This window comes from Seriola lalandi, unplaced genomic scaffold, assembly GCF_002814215.2.
Source record: "Seriola lalandi dorsalis isolate HSWRI2012SDOR001 ecotype SW California unplaced genomic scaffold, Sedor1 jcf7180002054400, whole genome shotgun sequence".
Lineage (NCBI taxonomy): Eukaryota > Metazoa > Chordata > Actinopteri > Carangiformes > Carangidae > Seriola > Seriola lalandi.
In genome coordinates, this window is record NW_019524953.1 from 447,693 (window position 1) to 473,869 (window position 26,177).

Genomic DNA, 26,177 nt, shown 5'->3' on the forward strand with positions numbered 1-26,177 from the left:
GAGTAATCAGCAATGTTCTTTCCTCTAATTTACAATGTCCAGTTTCCCTGCTTTGTGGAGCCGTTGCGTCCACTGGATGACTCATGGCTACGTTTGAGTTACTGCTGCTGGGAATTGAAATCTAGTTTCTGCAAAGATGATGGGTGAGTTTTCTTTCTTTGTTGTTGCTGCTTCACTACCCTTTGTTGTTAATTTGTGTTTATGTTCAGGACTTCATCATCATCATTAATCATCATCGCTCGATTTGTCAGCTTAATATCTGACTGAACTGAATAGATTGTCATGTGGATGTTTCAAGATTAAACACTGAGCTCGCCTGGTCGCAGTCTGTCGGTGCCAGACCGATTAAAATGTAATTTCCCCCAGAATTAATAATACTCCTACTATTCCAAACATCTTGGGAAAACCTCTTGAGTTTGGTTCATTTGCAGCCACCACAGGCTTAAAGGTCTGCAATTAACAAAAAAACAACACAACTGGGAACAATTGCTCAGCAAAATTACTGGTCATTGCAGTTTAGCCTAAATTTCAATAGAGGGCATTATTTGAACACGTGGCTGCAAGTGCACTTCACTTCAATAATGGCCTCATCCATCCATTGCAATCCCCTCCTTTGATAACATAACACACTATGACATGTTAAATAAAGACACAATGTTATGTTATGCTGCTGATTATTTTTGTTTCTGTTTCTATTGTGTGAAGGCTTCATACTACAGTAGTTAGATAATCAGTGCAGATAATGTACAGGGTAAGCAAATTAAGACTTAATAAGTGTTATAGTCACAATGCTCAAATTCACACACCTCCCTAAGATGAAGTGATTTGTCTGAAACTTGAGGACAAGGGGGGGAAATCAACGCTATGGCTCACCTTGTTGTGATTTGCCGCTGAAGAAACAATAACTTGCATGGGTTCTGAAAACTAAAGTATTTTTGTCACCATATATATTTTCATGATCCTGTTCACCTGTTATATTGACTCCTTTATCTGCCATGTTTACTACAAAGTGCTGCCGTTTTTGAATTATTCACACAAATACGTTGCCACCTTGTTTTAAAGCGGATCATCATTATTATGTAGGGTCACCCTGGTAACTGCGATATAATTTTTTGTGTTCTTCAGGACCTTCTTTTCCAAACACATGTTGTAAGGTAATGCTTAAAAAATCCCTGAACATTCATCCCTCTTAACTTTCTTTCCTCAGCCCCAACAGAGATGTTCTTACTCCTTAACTCTGCAAAGGAAACCACACAGACTGAACGAGAGTTAATAGACATAACTGAGAAAAATCCACATGAGCTGAAGGAGATAACTAAGAAATTAAGTGGAAAATGCACATAGAAAGTTTAGAAAGCTGACGCTCCCGAGTTTACAGGGTCACTGGTTTGCAGGAGTATCCAACGTGAGATTGGGTTAAAGACACGACAGTGTCACAGAGACAGACTGTACATCTTAGATTTACTAAAGCAAAAGCAAAAATGGAAGATGCCAATTTGACACACGTGAGCAGAGCTCAGTCAAACGAAACGAGCTTCTCTGGTTTTTAAAAGGGTCAGTAGAATCATAGAGGCTTTTATTCTGTGTGTCTGAGCTCTAGTCACTGCAGGAGCTCTGTGTCCACTGTGTACTGAAATTAATATCTTTGGACTTTGGACTGTAAAAAGACGCCCTCAAAGAAACCCTCAAACAAGACACTTGAATTAAACACCTTGGGATTATAATGTTGCAAAGGGTCTTTTCTCGGGTTTCTTCATGTTTTATATACTAAAAATTTATTTGTTAATCAAGAAAAAAAAAGGTTAATCAAGAAAATAAAAAGCTGATTAATTGACAATGGAAATTAGTTTGTTGCTCCAACCCTATATTTATGAAAAAAAACATTTCAAGTTGGTCATACTCATACCTGCCTGTCAGTGATATACTGTCAAATTTTGTAGGATTAACCGGAACTGAAGAAAGACTGAAAATTTTTTAATCATTCAGCTATTGAAATGTTTTGAAATGTGATCACTGAACAGGATATTCTCGGCCCAGGGGTTCGAGAGCTCAGCGTCCCCTGGCCCGAAGCCTCTGTGTGAAGTGACTGTTCATATTTTTTGTTGACACAAAATTAACCACAAAGAGGAATAAACATTTATTTAAAAAAAAGTTTAATAAACAAATGACAAAATCAATTTCTGCAATTGCAACAGACCTTTCAGAATTTATTTGTATACAAAAATATTCACATATTGTATGAGCCATGTTCACAGTCTTACATATTCAGATGCTGAAAAACACTGAGAAAGGGTTGTTGCATGCAGACATGCAGTCATTTCCAGATGTTCTCTTAATACAGCTTCTAACTACCATAATGTATTTCTATGTTTCTACGTTTGTCCTATATCTGTGCCAGAAACAGGTTGCCTACAGTAGCATTATCTCAGTTTACTGAATTGAAATGCATTTTTACATTTTCTCCAAAGAAGATACACAAAGTAAGGTGACCCTGAACAAACCAATCACCCAGCACATGCAATCTCTTAACAAAAACTTAAACTCTTACTTATTTTTGCCATTAAACTTGACATCGTCAAACTTAATTATCTTCCCACCACGTGTCACAACCTCCTTCTGCTCCCATGTTTCCACCTCCCCATTTTTCTCCTCAAAGCGCCGCACCACCACCCTCCCTGTTGTAGGCAGGTTGCAGGGCAGGTCCTTGGCTGCCTCTTGGTAGAGCCTCATCTTCATGAAATCCTGCATGAGGTCGGTTCCACCTGTCGGGACCAGAGCCTGGTTTTTGTTCTTGTCTTCTTGCAGTGCTTTTAGTAGTGGTGATGGAGACCTGTGCATAGGGGATGGATCCCTGTTGAACGGTGACGGCGCCCTGTTTAATGGTGCTGGATCCCTGTTGAACGGTGACGGCGCCCTGTTTAATGGTGCTGGATCCCTGTTGAACGGTGACGGCGCCCTGTTTAATGGTGCTGGATCCCTGTTGAACGGTGACGGCGCCCTCCTCATTGGCGATAGATCTCTTTTCTGTGGAGATGGATCCCTGTTCAATGGTGACGGAGATCGATTTCTGGCATTAAGATGGGGTGCAGGTGGCTTTAAGAGCTCTCTTTGAATAGGTGTACGGGTGACGATGCCTGCACCTCCGGCCCTTCGGATGTCACTAATGACCCCCCCCATGGATGCCCTCAGGGAAGGGTCGGGCTCCACCATCCTACACACGGCTTGGCAGTACGGCTGATCGTTCAGGGTCTCCTTGATCTTGGCGGGGCAAACGCTGGGTGTGTACAGCCGAATCCGGGCACAGAGCTCAGCGATGATCTTACCCATGGCCCACACATCTGAGCGCTGGTCCCGCTGGTGGCACCTCCGCAGCACCTCAGGGGCTGAGTAGGCCTCGTTCCCCATGTCCATGGCAGAGTTGAGACCATGTCGGAAGAACTTGGCTAGTCCCAGGTCAATGATTACCGCTCTGTTTGTGTTATGTTCCACCTGGAGGCCAAAAGTTGTTTAGTTTAGGACGGAAGTTCTTAGCTTTAAAAGCAGGATAATATTTCACTCTGAAACAGAGTGGTGGACCGACAGACCAACACTGCTAGCATGTCTAAAAAGTATGACAGGAAAACAAATGCAGGTGGGCAAAACACAAACAAATGAAGAAATGATCTTTACCATTTTGACAACACACATATCCCAGTGAAAAAAGCTTGTAAATAAGTTTTAAAAATAAGGTAATAGAGAAACAAAAAGATAAAATCTGTTATATTGTGTTTTGCTCTGTTATGTTACAAAAGTAAACTATATTTACTTGGACTAGTTTCTGATTACATCCCTGTTTATCCAGAATCATAAAATATTATCCATTTGTGTGAAATTTTTTAATTGGTTCCCTTTAAAAGTTCCCGAGATATTGCATTCACAAGTCCAAAACCGTATTTTGTGAGGTCACCGTGACCTTGACCTTTGACCTTTGACCACCAAAATCGAATCAATTCATCTTTGAGTCCAAATGAAGGTTTGTGCCAAACTTGAAGAAATGCCCTCAGGGCGTCACGGAGATACTGCGTTCACAAGAATGTGACGTACAACCTGAAAACATGCTGCCATGATCTGACTGTCGTCGGCGCTGAGGCGTAAAAACTGATCAACATTCCCAGATACAGTTTCCTGAACTTGATTACTTGTCAGAGATTTTAGTTTTAACATTTTTGTTACATGGTTCCAATATTATTGTGAATTCATTAGCGTCTCCCGTGTTCCTCGGAAACCTCTGGTGTGTTGTGTATGACTTGCAGCGTATCTGTATTTGCTTATTGTTTGTACGTGTCGTTAAAGTGGTGAAAATCTTTTCATTGCTCGTGCAGAGCAGTGAGCTCTCTTTGCCTCTGCAGATTTTTAATGGCACAATGCAACCATCCAAGCAGTTCTTCTTCACATTGTCTCTGTATGTGGTCAAATTGAAATAAAAATGAATTGAAAATCAAATTAAAATCTCAATACTGGCAAGATTTGGACTAATACACTGACGGTAGAGCGTGGACACTTCTCCACTCACCATGATGTTTTCAGGCTTGAGGTCTTGATGGACAATGTCTTTGGAGTGGAGGTGAAGCAGCCCCTCACACATGCCGATTATGATAGTTCCTTTATTAGCTTGAGTCAACTGTGGAGATGACAATTTGAGAAGAAGTTTAAGCAGAATACTCACACCATCTTTCTCATAATCAGTTGCACGCCGTATTCTTTCAGGCCTGAATCGACCGCTTCTCATAAGTTTGTGCGGCGTCAACATTAAATCAGTGGTTTACAGTAAACGCTAAAACAATTTTAACATCACACATTAAAGGACTGACTTTTGTTGACATAGAAATATGGCTTTGTTAGCTTTATGTCAGTATTATTGATCGACAGAAATGAATCCAGGTTTGTTCAGATTTCAGTCAGTAAGTGCAGCATGAGGTGATTATGACTCAGATTCTAAGGTTTGGTAAGTTGTAAAGATTTTACCGGTGCACACTACAGAAACATGATGTGTCCCGAATTACCTTGGTGACCTGCCTTATTTTGTATAAACTCTGCTGCCGTCAAAGGCGCATATTTTACACTTTTCTGGTCTTTTATTTAAAGTTTTGATATCCATAAGAAGAAATATTTGTGGTTTTAAGTGCCAAAAACAATCTCCACGTAGTTTTACGTCTCCTCTCTCTGGAGCTCTAGGAACAGCAGGTTGGATTTGGTTCTCTGATGATTGGATGCTTTGGGTTGGAGGTTGGATGAGCTGGGCTTGTTAGTCCTGACGGCTCGTTTTAAGGCTCAGTTTGTGAATACAGGCTGTGTGCATTTTCTCTGTGGACTGAGCATTTTAATACTTTCACAGTATTAATATAGAACCTAGACCTGCTTTATAATCAAAAAAGATCCGAAAAATCTCACATTAAACAACATGGGACCTTTAAAAATTTGTCCTCAAGGCCAAGATAAGTTTATAATGAGACTTTTAATCACGCAGTGTGTTCCTGGCCTTACAGTTTCATAAAAAGAACGTGGTTTTAACTACTATCCTTAATTTCATTTTGAATTATGTGCCTTTTTTCTGCCATCATATGACAATTTTACCTGTATTTTAGACTTTGACGCTTTGAAGATGGTGGTCTCCAGGTCTTCTCCAAAGATGAACTCCAGAGGAATGATCCATTTCCCGTCTTTGAGATTTATGTTTCCCAGAAGCTTCACTATGTTGGGATGATTTGCCTTGCTGCAGGTCAGTGGCAACGCATCGTTGGGAGAAAGAGAAATTTGACAGTATAAAACCATGTGGATCCTTTATCTTTAGGTGAGCAGCTTCTGAGTGAATGTCCTGTAACCAAACATCACATGCATTGTCTTAAAGAGGTTTTTAGTTAGCAAAACTAGAAGAAGAGAAGAAAGCCCAAGCTCTCCATGAAGCCAACAAAAAACTATTACTAAGGTTATAGTCTGCAAATGACAGTGTTAATATGTTTTCTATTCAAGCTACCAAATAAATACTTACTTACTCTTGTAGCTACAGTGGAAATATTAAAGGAAATGAGGGACCCAACAAGTATCAATAATGTTACTTATAATACGTACAATATATTAATGATGGTAACTCATTATAATGTAGTTACAAACCGACATTTTAAGTGTCCATTAATACGATTTCCTTTACTTTAATTAGGTATTATTGAATGATATCTTTATATGATAATGTGCTATACAAATAATCACATATTTGCTTATGATTACATTATAGTGTGTTATAAACCATTTATGAAATGTTTATAGATGCTGAATAAACAAAGTGTGGCTCATTTTCTCTAAATAAATTCTACAGTAAATAATTTAATTTCAAGCTCAATTTAAGTTACTCTTGTTTTCCCATTTGTTTCCCATCTTTTTCTTAGCCATAAAGTTGCCACAACCTTATTTCCTCAGTTATTGTCTTCTTCTCTTGTACTTACATATTTGTATGTACCCACCATGTGTTTTATTGATAACCCATCAAATAAATTCCTGTCACTTTCAGGCTGCAGGTGAAAGCAGAGGTGTGTATCTACCGGTTAAACCAAAGTGGTGCGATAAATTACTATCAACTTTTCCTGAAGAAAGACTATCCAATATATTGCATGGAACCCAGCAATAATCTTTACTGGAGTGGATTCAACTTTGCTGAACTCACTAAGCAAACATTGGTTTCTGTTGTTTAACATTTGGTTGTCTTTAATTGTAACTGTGTTCTTGTTTCTGACTCTTTTTTTTGTGATGCGATATTACTTTGTGGTAAGACGTTTTTGTTTTAATTTGCAACACCATGTTATAAAAATATGGTGATTACTCAGCAGTTTTTTGTTTTTTTCCTCTCTAACATATTGGAAACTTGGGTGTTTTCCCTGACTGCATTTTAAGAAATGAGCTTTTCCTTTTTCACTGGGACTTGCTTACTTACTTGTACACTTCACACTCTCTCTCCAGGTCCTTCTTACTGATTAGCTGGTGGGGGACCTTCTTTATGGCAGCCCAGGTGTCGTTGTATTTCTCCCTGTAGACCTTCCCAAAACAGCCCTGAGCGAGAGTGCCGGTGGAGTACGCCATCTGGGAGACGTCCTGAAGGGCTGGAGCATGAATGTGAGGTAATTTTAATGTTTACGTTGAACTCCCGACTAAACAATGTAATTACAGTAGTTCCTGCAGATGCTGCTGGTTTGGTGAAAACTCTGATGTTTGTTTGTCAGAAACTTTGACTTGTGGTCATCTTTGATGTTGTCGTTCGTGATGCTGTCGTTGAATCTCCTGTTCCTTCATTCACTTTTTATGTGTGTCTTCTTATAAGTCCGGTTCCTGTTCCTGTTTTTGAAGGAGGCTGGTGTGATTTTTGGGACTTTCCTCCTTGTCACCCTTCACATTGTTTGAGTGCTAGTGACTGTGATGTACTGGCAAATTCAGACAGGACCTACTGGTATGACTGTTGTTACTATTACGTGAAGGCAATTAAACAAATGACTCATATTAAGCTTAATTCCAATCGACAGGGTGTTTCACTTCTATTTTTTAGCATAAAGTTATTGATAGAGTCACCAACTAAATCAATACCTCTAACAGCCTCCACACGGTGGAAAATACATTTACATAAGTACTTTACTGTAGTACGCCTTTAAGGTAGTTGTACTTTACTTGAGTATTTCCACTTTATGCTATTTAACAGGTTAGTATTTTATTTTTTACACTAACAGAGAAGCAAGAGTAGCTAATGAAATCTGCTCCTCAGCAGTATATGAAGTAGTTCTAATTAGCTTCACTTTGACAAATGTGCTTTAAACACAAAGATGCATCAGTAACAATGTATAATACTATAATATAACACTTGTGGGAGCCACAAATCATTTACATCTGTTGCCTTATGAGTACTTCTGATAGTAAGCACATTGTGCTGCTTAAACTTCTACTCTAGTTTCTCCTAGTAGCTCAGCACTACTGTGCTGAACCTCTCATCCTCCTGCTTCTTTTTTAGCATGACTGAATCTGTCAACACAACAGTCCGTCAGAGATGAAGAGCAAATATGTTCACATGAGTGGAGATAATCTTTCCCAGGAAGGGAGTGTCCCCTCAGTCTTACTGTGTTGGGAAAGACAGAGAATTCTGTGTTCTGCTCCCTGATAATCCCACTGAAATGCCATTTTACATTTTTCACTTAATTAGAATCAAAATTTGAATCGCTGAACGACTCAGAGATTTGGAACCAGGATGTCCTGAATCCTCAAGTAACCTGCAGAACAGCTATCATGGATAAATAATACAAGCAAGCTGCTGCTCACCTCAGTGACCGTGTAAATCAACTATAACTGAACCTGTTGTTTAAATAGAAAAACAGACATGTTTATGGTTTTAAGAAATTTGACAGAAGATCAAAGACTCAGATCTGTGTGTTGTATAACAGGATATTAAAGGAGGAGATACTAAAAACCTGAAAAACTGGTATGTCCACAAGAAATGACAAGCGCGTCTTTGCATTGACTGGGGTAGGAAGTTGGCAACAAGTTCTTAAAAAGATTAGTCATACTCAAAGGACAGAGAGAAATATAGAAGTATAATAACCAGTGAACATACGAAAGGCTCATCAGCAAATATGTTCTGTTCAATAAAGGTGCTTATCCTATAATTACCACCTCCCAAAGTGCTGTAAGCTATATGATCCAGAACCAAGATAATGGGCTGACAGGTTCAAAACAGCAGGTAAACAAAGAATGAAAAGGTTAATGGTAATTTTAATACTACACTATCCTACAAATGTGTGGATACAATTGCATAAGTAAATCCTATTTGTTTCCGAAGAAATCTACTCAGGGGCCTACCTTGTTGCTGTAGAGGGAAAGCAGCTGCGTCAGGTCTGAACATGAGATAACATAGTTGTCTCTCTTTATACCTGTTCCACGCCTTCTTGTGTCTGGTCCATGGCCCTGAGCAAACAAGGTGAAAAATGAGAAACACGACATAAGATAGTGTGCCGTAGAACCAATGAGAACAGAGAATGTCAGCTAAACATTTGACTGCGTCATTCAGGCTGAGGGGAGGCGGTATTCCCTCTGGAGTGATCACACAGATATACAGTAGGTTGGTACATACACAGCAACAGATATATCATTTGTTATAGTAACTCTAATACAGTGGTTAGTTAGATTTTACAATACGTCAGAATGATGGATGGACACATGGGTACAGACACTTAAAAGGCCCGTCTCCCATGAGCACTGCTGTGCCATTTTGCATTATGATGACAATGGTGGTGCACTATTTTGGTTGAACAACTATTGGATGGATTTCCCTGTTTTGTATATTTATTCAACTATATTTTTGTACATTGCATGCTTTTATTAGAGCGACACAGGGATGATAGGAAATGTTACAGGGAGAGAGAAGAGGATGACATGCATTAGGGACACTAAAGGTCATGGCTGTCACTTTACTCCCTCGGGCGCCTGGATCATTTCATTTTGTCCAGTTACATGTAAAAACTAAGACACACTCCCATCAGCTGTCTTGGTAAATGCAAATGTTAGCATGCTAATATGCTAACTAACATGTTAAAGCACGTTAGCTTTGTGTTCGACATTCTGATGTTAGCATTTAGCTCAAAGCATCACGGTGCCTCACAGAGCTCAGATTGACTGAAGACTCTCAGTCTTGTTAATTTAAACCATAACCCAATAATTCAAACATCAACGCTGAAGGGAATGTGTGTTGTAGGTGTCTGTCCTGCTGCCAAACAAGTTGCTTCGCTAATTTTCATGTTGCTAGCATGACCATGGAGTAAATAGGCACCGTGCAGCAATATTAGGGGCAAATTCACAAAAATAAACATTAAATCAACAGATATTAAACATCATTTAGACTAAGCCCTGTGATTTTCCAAAGCACATTGTTTAAAATGACTTTAAACGGAGGGTCTGATCACTGTACAGGTGGGTGACAGATAAAGTCTTATTTCAAGCTACTGGGCCACGTTGAGAATCCAGGGCATCAATGCTTCTTCTGATAGGTTTTCCAAATCTCTGACACTCTGCCGGAGGGATCAACAGCATTCTTCCAAATTATATTCCTCTTCTTGGTATTTCTGATGATGACACATGTGGGACATTTTTTTCCCCAGTTGAATTAAAAAATAGTTGTTTCAGTTTCACTAATAAAAGTTCTGGTTGCCATTACTTCAAACCCAGATGCTGTTACGCATTACTCACAAACAGTAAATGCCACCGTGAGTACTACTCCTGACATTAGCTGGCATCACATCCTCCACCCTCGCTCTTATTGTTTTTTTCCCCACTGAGGGACACTTCATAGAGTCTTATTCAAATGGTGTGGTTTCATTACATTTCACTAAGAGGTGGCTGGTGAATACGGCTTTCACAGGAAATAATCTTTGATAGGAAAATCTGCCCCAAGTTTAGACAATTCTTGTCTTTATTGTCCTGCCAGTAGCTTCCACTGAGCACCCTGGGGTCATGCCCCCAGTGACTGGGACTTTGGGGATTTTAGAAACCAGGGGGGAGTTTACGTTTTCCAATTGAGAAAATAACCTTGGTGGATATTACACAGGCTCATTCTAGTCTTTTTAGACTTTTAATTAACTATAGGTCAACAAAATAAATAAATGAAATATTTAGTGTTTACCAAAGCTTTATTCTTGGTGATGATGATGATGATGATGATGATGATGATGATGATGATGATGATGGAAACAGCATTTACATTTACAGAAAAAATAATTTACTGAATAAATAAAATAGGGAAAATTGACCATGTTGACCAACATACACACTTGACTCACTCGCACTCCTCGGAGCTCGGTCAGAATCAGTGACACCAAACAAAATGTACAGGAATTCAAACATGGCAAGAAATTTTTCTTCCCTATTTGTAAAATATGACAACCCTGTTTTAAATGCACTCTTCTAACAAAATATGCAAATTTTGGTGAATTGATTTTGGGATATTAAAATAATTTACTTTTTCACTTTACTTAATTTTTTTCCTCCTTTTTTAATATTTATTGTATTTAATATTTAAATACATTTTTAATGTTTGTATTTGACCTTTAAATCCTGGTTAAGCCTCTGCAGGCGGAAGAGCCTCAGTGATACATGAGAACAGTAACATTGCCAGATGTCAGATTTCAAGGAAACAATTTCAGCTGCATTACTGATGCTGGATCAGCAGGAAGTCGGCAAACTGATTCTTCAAAGATGGCAGTGTTTCTTGTTTCTCTGTCACTCTCTTCAATTACAAATAAATCTCAAGAGACCACTCACAGCAGGGTTTTTCCTTTCCCTCACCTCCTACTTGAGTTGCAGTGAACTGCAATCATTCTTCCTACATATGTAAAAACAAACACAAGGACAAAATGACTAAATGAAAACTGAAAGCGATTTGCGAAGTAGGTCAGGAGAGTGTTGAGAGTGAAAGAAAGAGGAAGTCTGATTCATTGTGAGCTTACTTCAGTGCACTCAAGGACACGAATGAGTTAAAACTATGAAAATGTGCAGAAATATCGGTTATGGGGAACGTTATATTCGCATGTGTATGTGTATATAGAGCAGTCTGCTTGTGAAGACACATCGTAATGGCAGGTGTGACGTTTGTCCTCTCTTTCACTCTTTCTTCCGGTTTGTCGCAGATTATGAAAACATGTTAGCACATAGCTACATGTGTTGTGGAGGGTACTCACTGAAAAAGCTCTTATTTGTAAAAATCCATTTCTTCTGAGGCTGTTAATTAATAATAATCATACACGAATGATAAAAATCTTGGTTAAAATGGACTCACATGATTAAGTAAATGCTAAAGAAGGAAAGAAAGGAATCAATTCTTAAAAAAGAAAAATGTTTCTCCTGTGCTCAGCCTACTTTGTACATCGAAACCACATGTAAGGACGTCCATGTTGTCCGGTTTAAGTGAAATGGATGACTTGCAGACCTCGGCATTGAGGATCAGTAATGGTTTTCTCCACCAGATGGGGATGTACTATTGATAGTTGTTATATCTGCACTTCATGTAGCCTACTTCATGCACAGTTACTTCCTGGATCGGGCTCATTCATTGGAGAAGTCCTCAACAACAAGTTATCCCCTGTGCTGAAGCTCATTTGACCGCCAACAATGACCCACCCAACGGATGATTTTTTCTGTCCTCAGCAGAAAAGTAAGTTTGGATACTTATTTAATTTCATTGATTCAGGAAGACATTCAGAAAGCTTTTATACTGTGCTCATCTTCAAGGGCCTTTTTTCATTCTCAGCCTGGAAACCGGCTTTGACTGGAAATCAGTCTGTGTTTTATGAAGCCCGAAACTCACATCGTTTTTCTTTTTGTTTTTTTTAATCAAATCACAGGTTTTTATTCATTTCAGTGACAAAAAGAAATAGTTTTATTAATGTTTTGCAGCTGAGGTCATACCAGTAACAAGCTAACATTTAAAACAAAAAACCTGCGTCACTCTTCCTGCAGTTATGTGGCTTACATTCTTTGACATGCAGTGTTGCTGTTATGCATTAACTCATTATAAGTAGTATTAGTAGCAGTATTATCGCACTGTGGTTAATCGCCAGGGGGATTTTAATGGTCAGCATTAAAGAGTATTTTCATCTGATGAACACATTATTAAGTTTACACAACAAATCCTGAAAACATTTTCTGTTTGAACTTTCATCTAAAAACTAAAAAAAAATGACGTTTTGCAAATGAAAACCGTTATTAGTAAGTTAATTGTATTTCGTTTTACACTTGAAGGTAGCCAGGGTCTACACACGCAGGAAAGTGGGTATGTTTCTGTCTCTTTTCCCGCTTTTATTAACTTTTACAATCATATCGATAAGATTAATCTGAATGTAATCTAATGCAGTGCTCAGCCAGCGATGGCTGGAGTCATTTTGATTAATGTTTGTTTCCATTGATGCAGCTAAAAATATAAAATATATGTGTATATATTTTAATGCGTTTCACTTGTATTCCTCTCTTTATAACAGTGATGCTGGCTTCTCCTCCAACATGGAGCACAGGTTTAGTGATAATTACAATGAAAATGCTTTACCTGTAGCAGATAAAGGCAGCTTTGTGATACCCATTCCTAAAGAGGAACTAGGGGTTTGTGAGTGGCCAATGGGAGGAGAGATAGTGCCACAACCGCCAGAGCTTGAACCTACTCCCTGTACAAATGGAAATTTATTGTACATGAAGGCCCCCAGAAACCCTGAGTCACCGTCTGTAGCTGGTCTGGTTCAAGAAGACAACTTTCCACCACAAACCAGGCCGATAGCCGTGTCAGAGAACGGACTGCAAGAGGAAGCTATCGACACTTTATCCAGAACAGCAACCGTTACTGAAGGAGAGCCGGGATTAGAGAACTGCATCATGGATGCCGGAGGAAACCCAGTGAAACCAAAAGGCCCATCATCGGTTCCCGTGGGTGTTAGGAATGGCAACCACCCCAGGAAAAGAGCTACAGGGAATAACTGGAAATGTAATTAGAATTTCATATTTCATTGATTTTAAATTGCTGCTTATGCTTTATTGAACATATCACATTTTTACTATTTTAATTATAAATAACATGGAATAATACACATGTATGCAATATTTTTTAATTCATATACACAAAGTGGACACTTTCTCTAGTATACTTATACAATCTGGCCATTCATTTGACCTTTATGAAGTTTATAATGTTTAGTTTTTTTGCTGACAATGTTGGAATTTCAATTATATATTTGTTACAGGAGTCGTAGTTAAAGGAGGTGGTACTGGGCTGCATTATATTGAGATGTAATTCAATTGTTTTGTCCTTTGCATCTATGTAAATGAGGGGAACACATCTCAATATAATGCAGTCCAGCACAGCATAAAAACTATGACCTCAATATTAAATCATACCATAACAATAAATAAATAAGTAACCTCAACCATCATAAAAATGGACAATTATGGCAGAACAATTGTATTGGGTTGCAATTAATTCCATATTACAGTGTATTAAAACTACTAACTCATGAGGAAACGAGATTTTTTTAAATCAGTTTTCTTTGTCATTTTTTCCAGTTTGCTTTTTCCTGGCACTTACATGTATTCCTGTGTCTGAGGGCTTTCCTGGTAAGTGGTGAAAAGTGAATATAGTATTATACAGTGCATCTCTATAGCTATACTTTATTTAAGTTAAATTGTCTTGAATAGAAGCTAAAATAATTTTTTATAGTGCACTCTGGTCATTACTTTGACCATTAATGCATATGTTTTTTTTTAACTACTTGATATTGATATTTCGTTATATAACAGGAGCGCAACCTGCAGGAGACCAAAAGTGTAAGTTACATTTTATAAAACTGTTTTGTGATTTTTATCATATTAAGAGATTTGTTCTCATTCCCACGGAGAGCTCTTCAGCTGCTGTCATCTGTTACTCATCAGTGTGTTTTTACTCTTTTAATTACCACAGACCAGCGCTTTATCTGCACGGACAAGGACAAATGCCCAGAGCTGATCAACATATACGGCCACGATGACGCTCTTCTTTACTCTCGGGACCCAAAAGCAGCTTTTCCAGGCTGCTCTGATGATTCTTTACCTGCTCTTAGGAACTGCTCCGTGTGCCGTGACCAGGACCAAATCATCATCATTTGCCCAGAGGACGTGGGGAAATTAGAGGTGGAATCCAGCGGTGGATTAATGATTGAAAACATCTTCCCTGTCCGTAAGTTTGCCATGAATGTGTTTAATACAACGGCAAATGAGCAAAAACAGCAGAGGCACAACATGAATAGACATCAAGGTTGTCACTGAACTAAATCTGGATTAAAATATCGGGGTTTTTTTGCAGATATAGAAGCTACATTTGACTCAGCACAATTAAAATGGGCAGTGTTTAATTGTACCAAACAAAAATCCCACACACTGTCAATTTGCAACATTCAGATGCTTGACCTTCAGCGGCAACTTTATGTTTGCTACTTTCGATCGGTTCCTCCTGCTCCTACGCGTCTCTCAGTAAATAGATGAGAGAAATGTTCCTCTGCTCTGAATATTTAATTGCTCTAAACTCCTTACTCAATGTTATAGTCTCTGAAATGGTGACAGGGGTTTTCCCTCCAAGCAGCTGTATATCGGAGCTGTAAACCGCTGAAGTTCGCAGATCAACAGTCAGCAGTCCAAAAGTATATTTTATATATATTTTAGCTCCGTGTCTTTTAAATGTATTAATTTTTATTTCCTAAATGTTGTATTTTCTATGATGTTAGCAATGTTCACAGTCTTTAAGGCGGCTCACCTCCCACCAGATTACACGCTGAGTTGGCAGTTTATTAGGGACACTGAGCTGAATCCAGTGCGGTCTAATACAACAATTGCGCAATAAAGCCTCACGAAGGTTATGATGTTCAGTTTTTAATTTAAACTGGTGTTTTTATTATTTTGTCCATCCAATTTAATTCAATGAGGGTATGCTAAATAACAGAAACACCGCTCTGTACAATGCACCATATTTCTACAGCACCACAGACTACGTCCTCAAAAATGACCAATTTCAACAAAAACATGATGACCTAAGTATCATATAATCCCAGTATTATTCCCATTATATATATAAATCAAAAGGGATGAATTGGATTGGTTCCTGTTTTTGTGTGTAACACTGCAGGTGTTACAGCACAGGTGAGGTTTGAGCTTCATATATTCTACATGTACAGCTAATACTGTATACAGGATGTAACAGCAACCTTAAATCTCCCTTGAATAGATTGTGCCATCCTGAAATCATCATTACATTTTAATGTTTTTATTACAAATAAAACATATGAATCCATTAAAACATAAAATGTTAATCAGGTGGTTCTGTGGAGTTCCTGATTCCTGTTTTTTTTTTTAAATGTATTTCTTCTTCTTTAGGTGAAGAGCAGCAGCAGCAGCCAAATAATCATGCAAATACTGGACTGAGTCCCAGCTGTGGTACGTACTGAACACAAGCACTGATTGTCATTTTGTCACTGATATTTATTACGATGGTTTTAAATGCAGTTTCCAGAGAGCTTTTTTTTTGTTGTTGTTGCTGTGAATCAATATGATAGCAATGTGTTTTCGTTCTGTAGGTCTCGTTTTGATTGTGGCTGCAGCACTTGGTATTTGCAACGTAAGTATGACTCAATATGATCGGTGATCACACAACATGTTCAACTGAAAAACTGTATCAAATGAAATCAGATTTCTGTATTAGTCACCGAGGTGAATATAGTTCAGTGCTATTCAAAAAATAAAAATTATTGTGTGTTTTGGATATGAATTAATTTGTTTTTTATTCTTTCCTTTTAGTGCTTCTAAGAAGGTAGGTGCTGTCATTTTTTTTTACTGAGCCCATTCATCATTATCATTCCTGTTTCCAGAATTAAGTCAACAATTTTACTACAAATCACTCATATACTTACCTAAACATGATTTACACAAAGTCTCAGTCTAACCAAAACCTCACCTTCTCTAAAATATTTCAAATATGAATTCCATAGATACAGGAGTGGATTAGTTATATATCTATCTCTACAGCGACCCTGAGAGCTCCACAAGCTGCAAACTTAAAACATGGAAATACGCAAAACAGTAAAACATTCAGAAAACATCTTCACCAGTTTGACAACATGTGCTGCAAATACTCACAACACAATGGAAACGGCGCAGGTTCGAGTCTGACCCCTGGTCGTCCCCTCTCTCTCTCTTTCTCCCTGACTTCCTTGTCTCTCTCTCTCTCTCACTGTCCCTATGGGAATAAAGGCAAAAAACTACTTTAAAAATAAAGCGATGCATCTGGTTGGGATGCACTTGCATGGATGAATTATATATATATATATATATTATATATATATATATATATATATATATATATATAATATAATATATATATATAATATATATAATATAATATAATATATATAATATAATAATATAATATATAATATAATATAATAATATAATATAATATAATATATATATATATATAATTCATCCGACATACAGATGTTTTCTGAATTAGTTTGTGTTTTGTCTATTTGCCTGTTGTCATGTTTTTTAAGTTGCACTGCGTTGAGCTCTGTGCTAAACACTTAAATGTCTTAGGCACATACGTAAATGTGTCCCTGATTTTAATATGCATTTTTGTTTTTTTTTTAGTATGTGTCTTGTTTTTAATATGTGTGTTTTTTTTTTTTACTTGTCCATCATATCCGCTTGACCGGAGGAGAATGATATCTGGCTCCCATGTATTTAAGCGTATGCTATGGAAGTGACAATAAATCTGAATGTGATTCTCAAGGCCACCATAGGTCTCACTAATGGACTGTGAATATCTTTAATTTAATAGATTCACACTTGACACACTTTTCACCCCTTTTTTTTTTTTTTTGCAACAGGTGAAAAAAGGTCAACATGCATAATCACAGAGAAGACAGCAGAGGCCATTCTCTCACCAAGCTATTTTTATTTTTCTATTCATCTTTTTGTTGTAATTTTTTTTTTTGCAAGTCAAGTGTGTGTATTGAAATTGCTTTAGCTTTCATATAAGTAAAATAGCTGCATAGTTTTTTTTTAATGAATAATTAATAATTAGATAAATCTGGACTCAACTATTAATTGATTAGCAAAATATTTACAGATGTGTACATGTACACCTGTTGTCTTAGCTGTTAGCAACATATGGTTCTGTCATTATTCATAGCACTGACACTAGACCATGCCATGGAGTTGTTATTGAATAGTCACTGGAGGAAGAAGTATTTAGATCTTTAACTTAAGTAAAAGTTGCAGCAGCAGAGTCCAAATATCCTAAATCCTGCATTCAAATTTTTTTATTTAAGCAAAAGTATAGCTTAGCTTAGAAATAGGCCTAACATCATCAGTAAAAATACTAACAAGTACTAAACATGCAGAATAATACATATTATCTCATTAATTAAATGTTTAAAATGTGTAAGCATCATTTTTATGTTGAAGCTGCTGGAGTCACACTTGATTTTGGGCGTGGTAGTTAGCTATTACTGCTATTACTAGCTATCACTTCCCACTGTACTACTGGGAAGTGAAAAAATTGCATAACCTCAACCCTGCAATAACTGGGCCATACACACACCAGCGCGCGCGCGCGCACACACACACACACACACACACACACACACACACACACACACACACACACACACACACACACATAGGTTGACCATTAACAAACAGTGGCCTGATACTGTTATCAGTGTGGTCCGGATCGTACCAACTCGTGGGTGGGTGAAACACTGTTGCTTCAAAGTCTAATTTCTACATTAAAAAACTAAAGTAAATTGGCAAGGAGACTGTTTTTATTCTGTCATCGTGTCCTGCTCTCACCACCGTGTAGTCACACGAATCCACCATGGACAAAAACAACACACCCCAAACAATCTACCCACCCCTGTATTTCGCAACATGTCTGCGAGCGCTCACCTGGCTCCTGCTCGCCTCCAGCACTCGAAGACACAAAATGGAGTTGACGCTACCTGGCTGAGGAAGTCCAGTGGCGCTCAATATAATGCTTTACCTGAAGTTTTTGTTTGTGTGTTAGATAAATTAATAGTAGTTACATCGACTGAGACACCTTGAAGAGAGGATTCAAAATGTTTTGGAGGCTATTATTCGCCGCTTTAATGGCAACAGGTGAGTTGGCATTTTCTGTTTTAGCCAAACAGGGTGGGCCCTCTTCCGCGAGACGTACTTTGATAAATACTGCTTCTCCTGTGTCCTGAGTCTTTACATTTTTGACACGTTTTTGTTCGTTTTTTCTCTTGTAGTCACAGTTTTGGGGATATTTAAATCCGTGTAGGTAATTATTTACTGCGAAATAGTATTAAATTACCAGACAAACAAGAATATAACAAGCTCTTAGAAAACAAAACAAAACAAACAGAAAAAACAAGCGTATTCTTGATGGTTGTGGGTTTTTTTTATATACCGCGAATAGTTTGTTGTTGAAATTGGTATTTTGTGTATGAAAATTTACCACTGTAAAAAAAAAAAAAAAAAAAAAAAACCCCTGTAAACAAAACCCCCTCGATCACAAGGTTGTTGTAAACGTCACCTGTAAAATGTAAAACATGTATTAATTGCTTTTACAGCGTCTTTATTTTACATTTTATCTTATGTGGTGTCATATTTCCATAAGTAACACTGATACTAGAGCTACTTGTTTGTTGCTGTTGTGCAGCGCGTGCAGGACCTTAAAGGTAAACGAACACCAGTAAGAATAGTTAACATAGTTTAGTGAATTGGGGGGTGCACGAGATTCAAACATTACACTTGAAGCATGAGACAGCTTGTTACACCCACAATGCTGAGTAGTCTCTGGTTGTGCGCTCTCATAAACCCACTCACTGTGAATTTAGGTCATTGACATACTTGTTTTGTGCCACATAAAAGGTACATGCATTAATAATGCAGTTTCTCACAGTTCTCTTATTTTTTTTTATTAATAAATCCTGTGTGGCACCATATTACTGTTAGATTTTTTTATTTATTTAAAAAATGTAAAGACTCATTTCTTTGTTAAGTCTGCTTGGAAAAGTTAATGCATCTAAAACTACACCTGGAACACATTTTGTTGTGCTGTGTCATATAGTTCCTTATATGGGCCTGTACATTTAAAAATAGCCACCCTGCTTAAATCAGAATGCAGCTAACAAGCAAACATTGTAAACACATGTTATTATAAATATTTATGTCACTGTCAACAAATCCTGTGAAAGCACCAACATGACAGGTCTGCTATCTAATGTCTTTTCTCAGAAATGTCATGCATTGTGCATTTTGTAATTGACTTAGCTGGAAAGGTCAGGCTGAAAACAGAGCGTGCATGAGATGACTCATCACACCCACTCTCGGTGATACTAGTAGTGGTGAAGAAAAATTTGTTTTGTCATGAACCACACCCTTGGGGTACTGAAGACAAATTTTTTACCCAATATTACAAATATGTGTAACATGTTAATGATGATAATGATCATCCTCCACCAACCAGTCCCATCCATGTAAAACTGTATTTTTTTAAATTCTTTCTAGAGTCCACTGTGGCCATTTCAGTGCAGTGCCCTACGAAGAGGTACATCGTCATCCTCTTCCAGCCTGTCACCCTCACCTGTAACTACCAGACAACCGCGACTCAGTCTCCTGTTGTCACATGGACATACAAATCATATTGCCGGGACCCCGTCCAGGCTGCACTGAATCCCAGCAGCGCAGATAACATCCTGTCTCAGAACAACCCCAACTATGACCCCAACATCGAGTGTGCCGACAGCCAGAGGACGGTGCGCATCGTGGCCTCCAAGCAAGGCAGTGGCGTTTCCCTCGGCACGGAGTACCAGGGCCGCAAGATCAGCATCATGAACAGTGAGTTGATCAAAACCTAAACTCTGCAATCCCATTCAGATGTATAGTAAAAACTGGATGTTGACTTGACAGTTAGAATTAGTTTAAAATGTAATTTTAATGTAAATTATATAATGCTATGAAATTAGTCACGGTAAATACAGATTACAATACAGATACAAAAGAGCCACAATTGTTAGTCAGTCAACAGAAATCCACAGTTCAGCAATCAATACTTTCCTATTATGTCAGAGGTGTGAACAATTCTCTTGAATTTCTGTGTAGAGCTGCTCTTGAGACTCAATCAGCATGACATGACAGCATCATGACGGTAGGATTTGTTGTATTAGATTGCATTAGTTTGAGCTTGGTTTTCCTAATGAACTGACAACTGAGTGTATATTGATATTGTGTTAAAATGTCATACAACAGACGTCAACACAACTACATGGATGAGGGTTCAGCAAGTACAGGTGTGAGTAAGGGGTAACGCATTAGCTGAGACTTAACAGTTATTAGTGAAGCGACTACGCTGGTTTTAATGACAAAGGCATGAGCTCGCTCTATTTTTTAGATCATTCACGTACAGAGAAGAAAAACTTGCTGCATCCTCAGTGTCCCCAGTGAATTATACCAGGTCTTCTTTCACATATGAGAGTCGTGAGTCATCTTCATCTGGCCCTTATTATTTCATCCTCCCTTTCACCCACCACCCACCACCCCCCACCCCCAGACACATTCTGTTTCCAGAGAAGTGGTGCTTCCCCAACACACACACACACACACACACAGCTGTGTAATGCTCCTTTGAAGTTTTTCCAAACTCTCTTTTATACGTGTGGAGAATTGCATTTTTAAAATTCATTAGTGGAACCACATCACTGGAATTTATGCAATGTTCACCACTGTGCAATTTATCAAAATAAGCTGAGAAAGAAAACACTGAAATCATAATTTTATAGATGTAAAGATGAGGCTGCAGAAGAACACGCACACATATTCTGCTATTATAAGATTTAATAATTAAATAATAATAAAAAAATCAAACCTGTGCATCTGTTTTTCTTTTTTTTTTCCACAGACGCAGATCTGAACATCGCACAGACCGCATGGGGCGACAGTGGCGTCTATATCTGTTCTGTGGTCTCGTCACAAGACCTTACAGGGAACGGCCAAGACTACACAGAGCTTATTGTCCTCGGTGAGTGAGCGTCATAAGTGTATTGACTCCCTGCCACACGTACACACACATGTCTGCTTCCCCTTTTCTTGGCTTTTCTGATCCTAATTCACATGTGCAGCTATGAGGTTTAATAATCAAGGACAGACATCTTCAGTTCACTCATTTTTGCCTGCCACGTTTTATAGGTGGTGGATGAACTAGTCTTTGGGTAGATTTACAGTAAAGACAGAAGTTGCGTTCAGAATAAGTCTGTAGGGTCATGATTTGTAAGCGGCGAAACCGAAACCACGGGGCACATTAAAGTAATTGTGGCTTTATCTTTCTTTCACAGAGAGAAAGTCAAATACTACTGACCTCCTGCCTGGCATTGACTTACTGGTCATGGAAGGTAGTACAAGCCCCTTGATATAGCTCAGTCATGTTTTACTCCTACACTAGACGGGTATGAGGGAGGGCGAGGTGCAGTTGTTATAAAGATGGGACTGACAAACATTTCTTAACATCCAAACTGCAATGCTTGAGGTCACTCAGCTTGACAGTTTAGACCTTCAGTAGCTTTCAGGCCAAGATCTGCCTTCATGTGCACGATTTCAGACAAACAACTATGAACACACCCCTGAATTCAAGCTAAAAACATCCTGTTGATGATGTGAAACTGTTCTGCTTATGATATGTTTCACCTGCATCCAACTTTCTCTACCTCTCACACTCTTGTTGTCTACCCCTGCTTCTCTCTTGAATGTGGCTCAGCTCCCATGTGTGACTTTCAGTGGTGATTGCAGATGGTCTGTGGCTACCCGGTTGCAACAAAAGGACATTCAGCACACATTTCCTTATCAGTGTGCCCAACGAAATAATGTTTTTCTTTCCCCTCTGTGCCTTGCTAATCCATTTTCCATTATACTTGTTTCATTTAACAAACAATATCTCCCCTTTTCTTTGCTGTTTTCGTTTCTGTCCTAAGTGACGTGCTGCCTGAGCTAACTTGCAGAAAAAACATAGCTTGGTTTACGAGAAAGAACTGGCTTTACCGGTTTGACAAAATGTTTAAAAGACCCAAATTACCACTCGTGCTAACATGCTCTGTGATCTGAACAGTCACCTCAATGATCATCCGATGATTCAAACCGGATTGTTTTGGATTTTTAAGCAGTAAGCGTCAGAGGTGTGATTAGACCGTGGTGCTCCGAGAGTCTAGACTGACTCGGTCAACTAACAAACTTCTGCTACTTTGTAGTTGAGTGCTCTACAGGGATGCATTTACATATCACTGCCTACACACTGCCTAGAGATTTTCTGTTCAAATAGAAAATCCGACCAAAGCGGAATTTCTGTTGTTCTAATACAGTGAGTCACACAGAAGCAAATATTTATTTATAGACAGCTCTGTCTGTAGTTCTGGTCTGAAAACTAACATAAGCTTGGTGTGTGTGTCCCTTTATTGTATGAATATGAAAAGAACTGAAAAGGCAGAAAATGTCTTTTATTTTCCTTTTTTTTTATTTTTGTATTTAAAAAATCTTTAATATAAATCTATCTCATGCCGGTTCACACAGACTGGCTCCTGGTTGTTTTGGTGGTGTTGGGCTTCCTGTTGCTGCTGATGCTGATTGGGATCTGCTGGTGTCAGTGCTGTCCACATACCTGCTGCTGCTACGTCAGCTGCCCCTGCTGTCCAGACCGCTGCTGCTGTCCACGAGCACGTAAGTACCACTTGTAATCTTTACTTTACCGCATGTCACCCAGGGCTGGGTGTCACTCTTCACTTCACACTTCAGGTAGTATATTTTTTGGGTTGTCTGAGCGTCCTGAGCGCGATGTACAGTACCACCTTGGGGGAATTTCTAAATTTGGTACGAGCTTTCACTATGACTCAGGGATGAGCTGACACGTTGTTAACTCATAACTTAAGAAATAATATGCTAATCATGACACAATTTAACACAAATGCCTAATAGGATAAGATGATGCAGTGATGACATTTTATTTCCGAATGGTCAAAGGTCAACTTCATTGTTCTGCTAAAATGCCTCTGGCCATTATTCAGCGCTGTAACTCTGAAGGGGAGATTTTGTCCATAAACTCGACTGGCTTGCAGAGGAATACAACGTGAGGCAGTAATTCTAGTTTAGACTGAATGAAGTGTCTGAATCTGCCGGTAGCAAACACTGCCAAGTACCAGAAGTTGTCATCGAATGTCTGGTCGGATTCACATGTCTGCATTGAACATGTATGATTTTTGGCACGTTTTGTCAAATGATTAAAGGTTAGTACATGTACATGTTTACATTCCTCATATAGTGTCTGGGTTAAACTTGTTGAAAAACCACAACAAAGGATGGATTAAATTATACTTTCCAACTGTTTTGTTAGTTAAATCTACTTGAAAAACAAAAAATTCAATTTCATTAGAAATGTATTTAATCAGGTAATCTCACTACATACAGACAGCATCAGAAACACTAACTGACCGCTCGAAAAAAGGAGTTAAAAGTTTAAATTCATCCGACGAGAGGAGGTGTTGCAGAGCACTGCAGCGCACTCTTCCCAAGCTCAGTATTTATTTGTGGTGTGACAGAGATTAGCCAGTCCTGGTATCTTTTTAATATGTGATATAAGATGTCATACACTGAGGCAGCTTTACACAATGATGACACAATATTCATCTCCTGTAATGAAAGGAGGTGCACTACAGGTGTAACTGGAGCTGTTTTAAGGTAGAGTGAGCAGCGTCAGAGTACGGGATGGTCGAGCACTGACATGATGAGTGATTTCATCTGCGGTTGAGAAATGTTTTTGTGTCTGTGTCCTTACAATGATGCATAACATAACTGAGTGAAACAAATGACTGTCTTGGTGTAGTGTGATTATGTCATTCAACACAATTAAATGTCAAATTGCAAATCCTGTAACTACACGAAAATGGGTCCTCTATTATTTTGATATCAGTACTCAAACTTGGGTATTAAAAAATTGAAGTGTTGCAGCCAGATTAAAAAATGGAGAGTTGTTTAATCTTACTCAATTTTTTCATGTCACCGACTCCTGCACTTATACTGTTGTGCTTCTTTATGTGCCTGATTTCCACAGCTTACTTCAGGATTGTTTAAACTGTGGTTCAGCTAACCAATGCTGATAAAGCACAATTTGAGTTTCCATTTTCATCGCTGATCAGAAAGATTAGATTCCATGAAACAGTATTGAACTTTTAAAGCGACAGTGAACGACTCTTTGATATGCACTTATTTGCTTCCTTGTTGGGAGTTAGATGAGAAGCTAGTCATGTTTGTATGATAAATACAAAGCTAGAGCCAGCTGGCTTAGCTTAGCATAAAGACAAGGGAACGGGGAAATGTGAAAAAGGCACCTCTAAAGCTCATTTATTAACTATATATTTTGCTAAATCCCAAGAAAAACATGTTAAAATGACAAGCAGTGGGTTGAGCAGGCGCCCCATATGTAGAGGCTTCAGTCCTCGCTGCAGTCGGCCCCGGTTCGAATCCTGCATCGGACGGCCCTTTACTGCATGTCATTCCCCCTCTCTCTGCCTCCCTATTTCCTGTCTCTCTCTACTGTGCTATCAATAAAGGCATAAAAAGCCCAAAAATATACTTAAAAAAAAAAAAAACAAGCTGTGGTATTATGGGTTCTATTTGTTGGGTTTCCCCTGAATTTTATTGGCTTTCAACAGTTGCTGTGTGTTTTTTATTTATGTTCCTGCAAACCACGATCTAAGTAAGTATGTCTGTGTTTGTCTTCTGCACAGTGATGCTTTTGCATTTCCCTCCACAACTAACTGTCTTCTGTTATGTCATAGTGTATGAGGCGGGAAAAGCAGTGAAGAAAGGTCTGCCCAGTCAATATGCTCCCACCCTCTATGCTCCCAGCATGTATGCTCAGCCTGCATACAGTGGCCCCTTAATGAACCAGCCTGTCATGCCTCTGCTTCCTCTACCCAACGGAGCTGGACCCCCACCTCCCCACAACGGCTACAGTCGTGAATATGACGGCGCCAGTTCAGGTGAGAATTACTGGCATTAAAACAAGACTTGTGCTGCTTGATTTACTGATGGGCACATTCTGTAGCAGGGCTCCTTTGGCGTTGAATTTGAGTGCGCATGATCAGTTAAATTCTGTCAACTGAAAACACAAGTGTCATAAAGTTGCTTTGATGTGTCTGTGCAGTTGGACATGGCTCCCAGGTGCCTTTGCTGCACGACCAAGACGGCGGCGGAGACCACAGTGAGTAAATGGAGCGGAAAAAACCACACAAACACTCTTTGGTATTTTTGTGGGTGGGGTATTCTTGCCTTGCCACCTGCACCGATAGTGTAAAGAAAATGATACCGAGAACTAATCTCGCACGTTTCCACTTTCTTGAAATGAGTTAGACTGATCAGATTTTTTTTTTTTTTTTTTTAATAAAATGACAACATTTGGACCGTAGTTAAAGTGACTTGATATTGATGGTGATTGCTTGCTCTGCTCAAAATATGATGTGATTATGTTTAAATATTACCAAGCTATTTTCGCTGAACAACCCCCCCCCCCCCCCCCCCCCCCC

General features: G+C 38.7%; 3 protein-coding genes across 5 annotated transcripts in view; 2 read left to right on the forward strand and 1 right to left on the reverse strand.

Moving 5' to 3' along the window:
* Positions 1-2,136: 2,136 nt before the first annotated feature.
* On the reverse strand, positions 2,137-8,974 carry LOC111657426 (uncharacterized). The gene is made up of 5 exons (XM_023409595.2): positions 8,869-8,974; positions 6,965-7,130; positions 5,614-5,752; positions 4,553-4,660; positions 2,137-3,489 (listed from the first exon to the last, which is right to left on the reverse strand). The coding sequence occupies exons 1-5, from the start codon at positions 8,909-8,911 to the stop codon at positions 2,545-2,547; spliced, it is 1,401 nt and encodes a 466-aa protein (XP_023265363.1). The 5' UTR covers positions 8,912-8,974; the 3' UTR covers positions 2,137-2,544.
* Positions 8,975-11,587: 2,613 nt separating this feature from the next.
* LOC111657446 (uncharacterized) lies at positions 11,588-18,378 on the forward strand. 2 transcript variants are annotated; one of them, XM_023409622.2, is made up of 10 exons: positions 11,588-12,211; positions 12,799-12,829; positions 13,035-13,528; positions 14,104-14,154; positions 14,338-14,364; positions 14,498-14,752; positions 15,943-16,002; positions 16,143-16,183; positions 16,363-16,375; positions 17,451-18,378. In XM_023409622.2, exons 1-9 carry the CDS (start codon positions 12,169-12,171, stop codon positions 16,369-16,371), a joined length of 1,011 nt encoding a protein of 336 aa, XP_023265390.1. In that variant the 5' UTR covers positions 11,588-12,168; the 3' UTR covers positions 16,372-16,375; positions 17,451-18,378. The 2 variants fall into 2 exon arrangements, with proteins under 2 accessions (XP_023265390.1, XP_087031079.1); XM_087174953.1 differs by lacking the exon at positions 12,799-12,829 and having other exon boundaries at positions 11,590-12,211.
* A 143-nt stretch (positions 18,379-18,521) lies between these two features.
* Positions 18,522-26,177, forward strand: part of lsr (lipolysis stimulated lipoprotein receptor) — a 16,325-nt gene continuing 8,669 nt past the window's right edge. Inside the window, exons 1-7 of one of the 2 annotated variants that reach the window (XM_023409632.2) lie at positions 18,522-18,723; positions 20,122-20,451; positions 21,512-21,631; positions 21,945-22,001; positions 23,170-23,316; positions 25,431-25,634; positions 25,799-25,855. In XM_023409632.2, coding sequence (XP_023265400.1) covers positions 18,684-18,723; positions 20,122-20,451; positions 21,512-21,631; positions 21,945-22,001; positions 23,170-23,316; positions 25,431-25,634; positions 25,799-25,855 — 955 coding nt within the window. In that variant the 5' untranslated portion in view covers positions 18,522-18,683. The remainder of the gene's footprint in view (positions 18,724-20,121; positions 20,452-21,511; positions 21,632-21,944; positions 22,002-23,169; positions 23,317-25,430; positions 25,635-25,798; positions 25,856-26,177) is intronic. The other variant, XM_023409633.2, reaches the window with a different exon arrangement.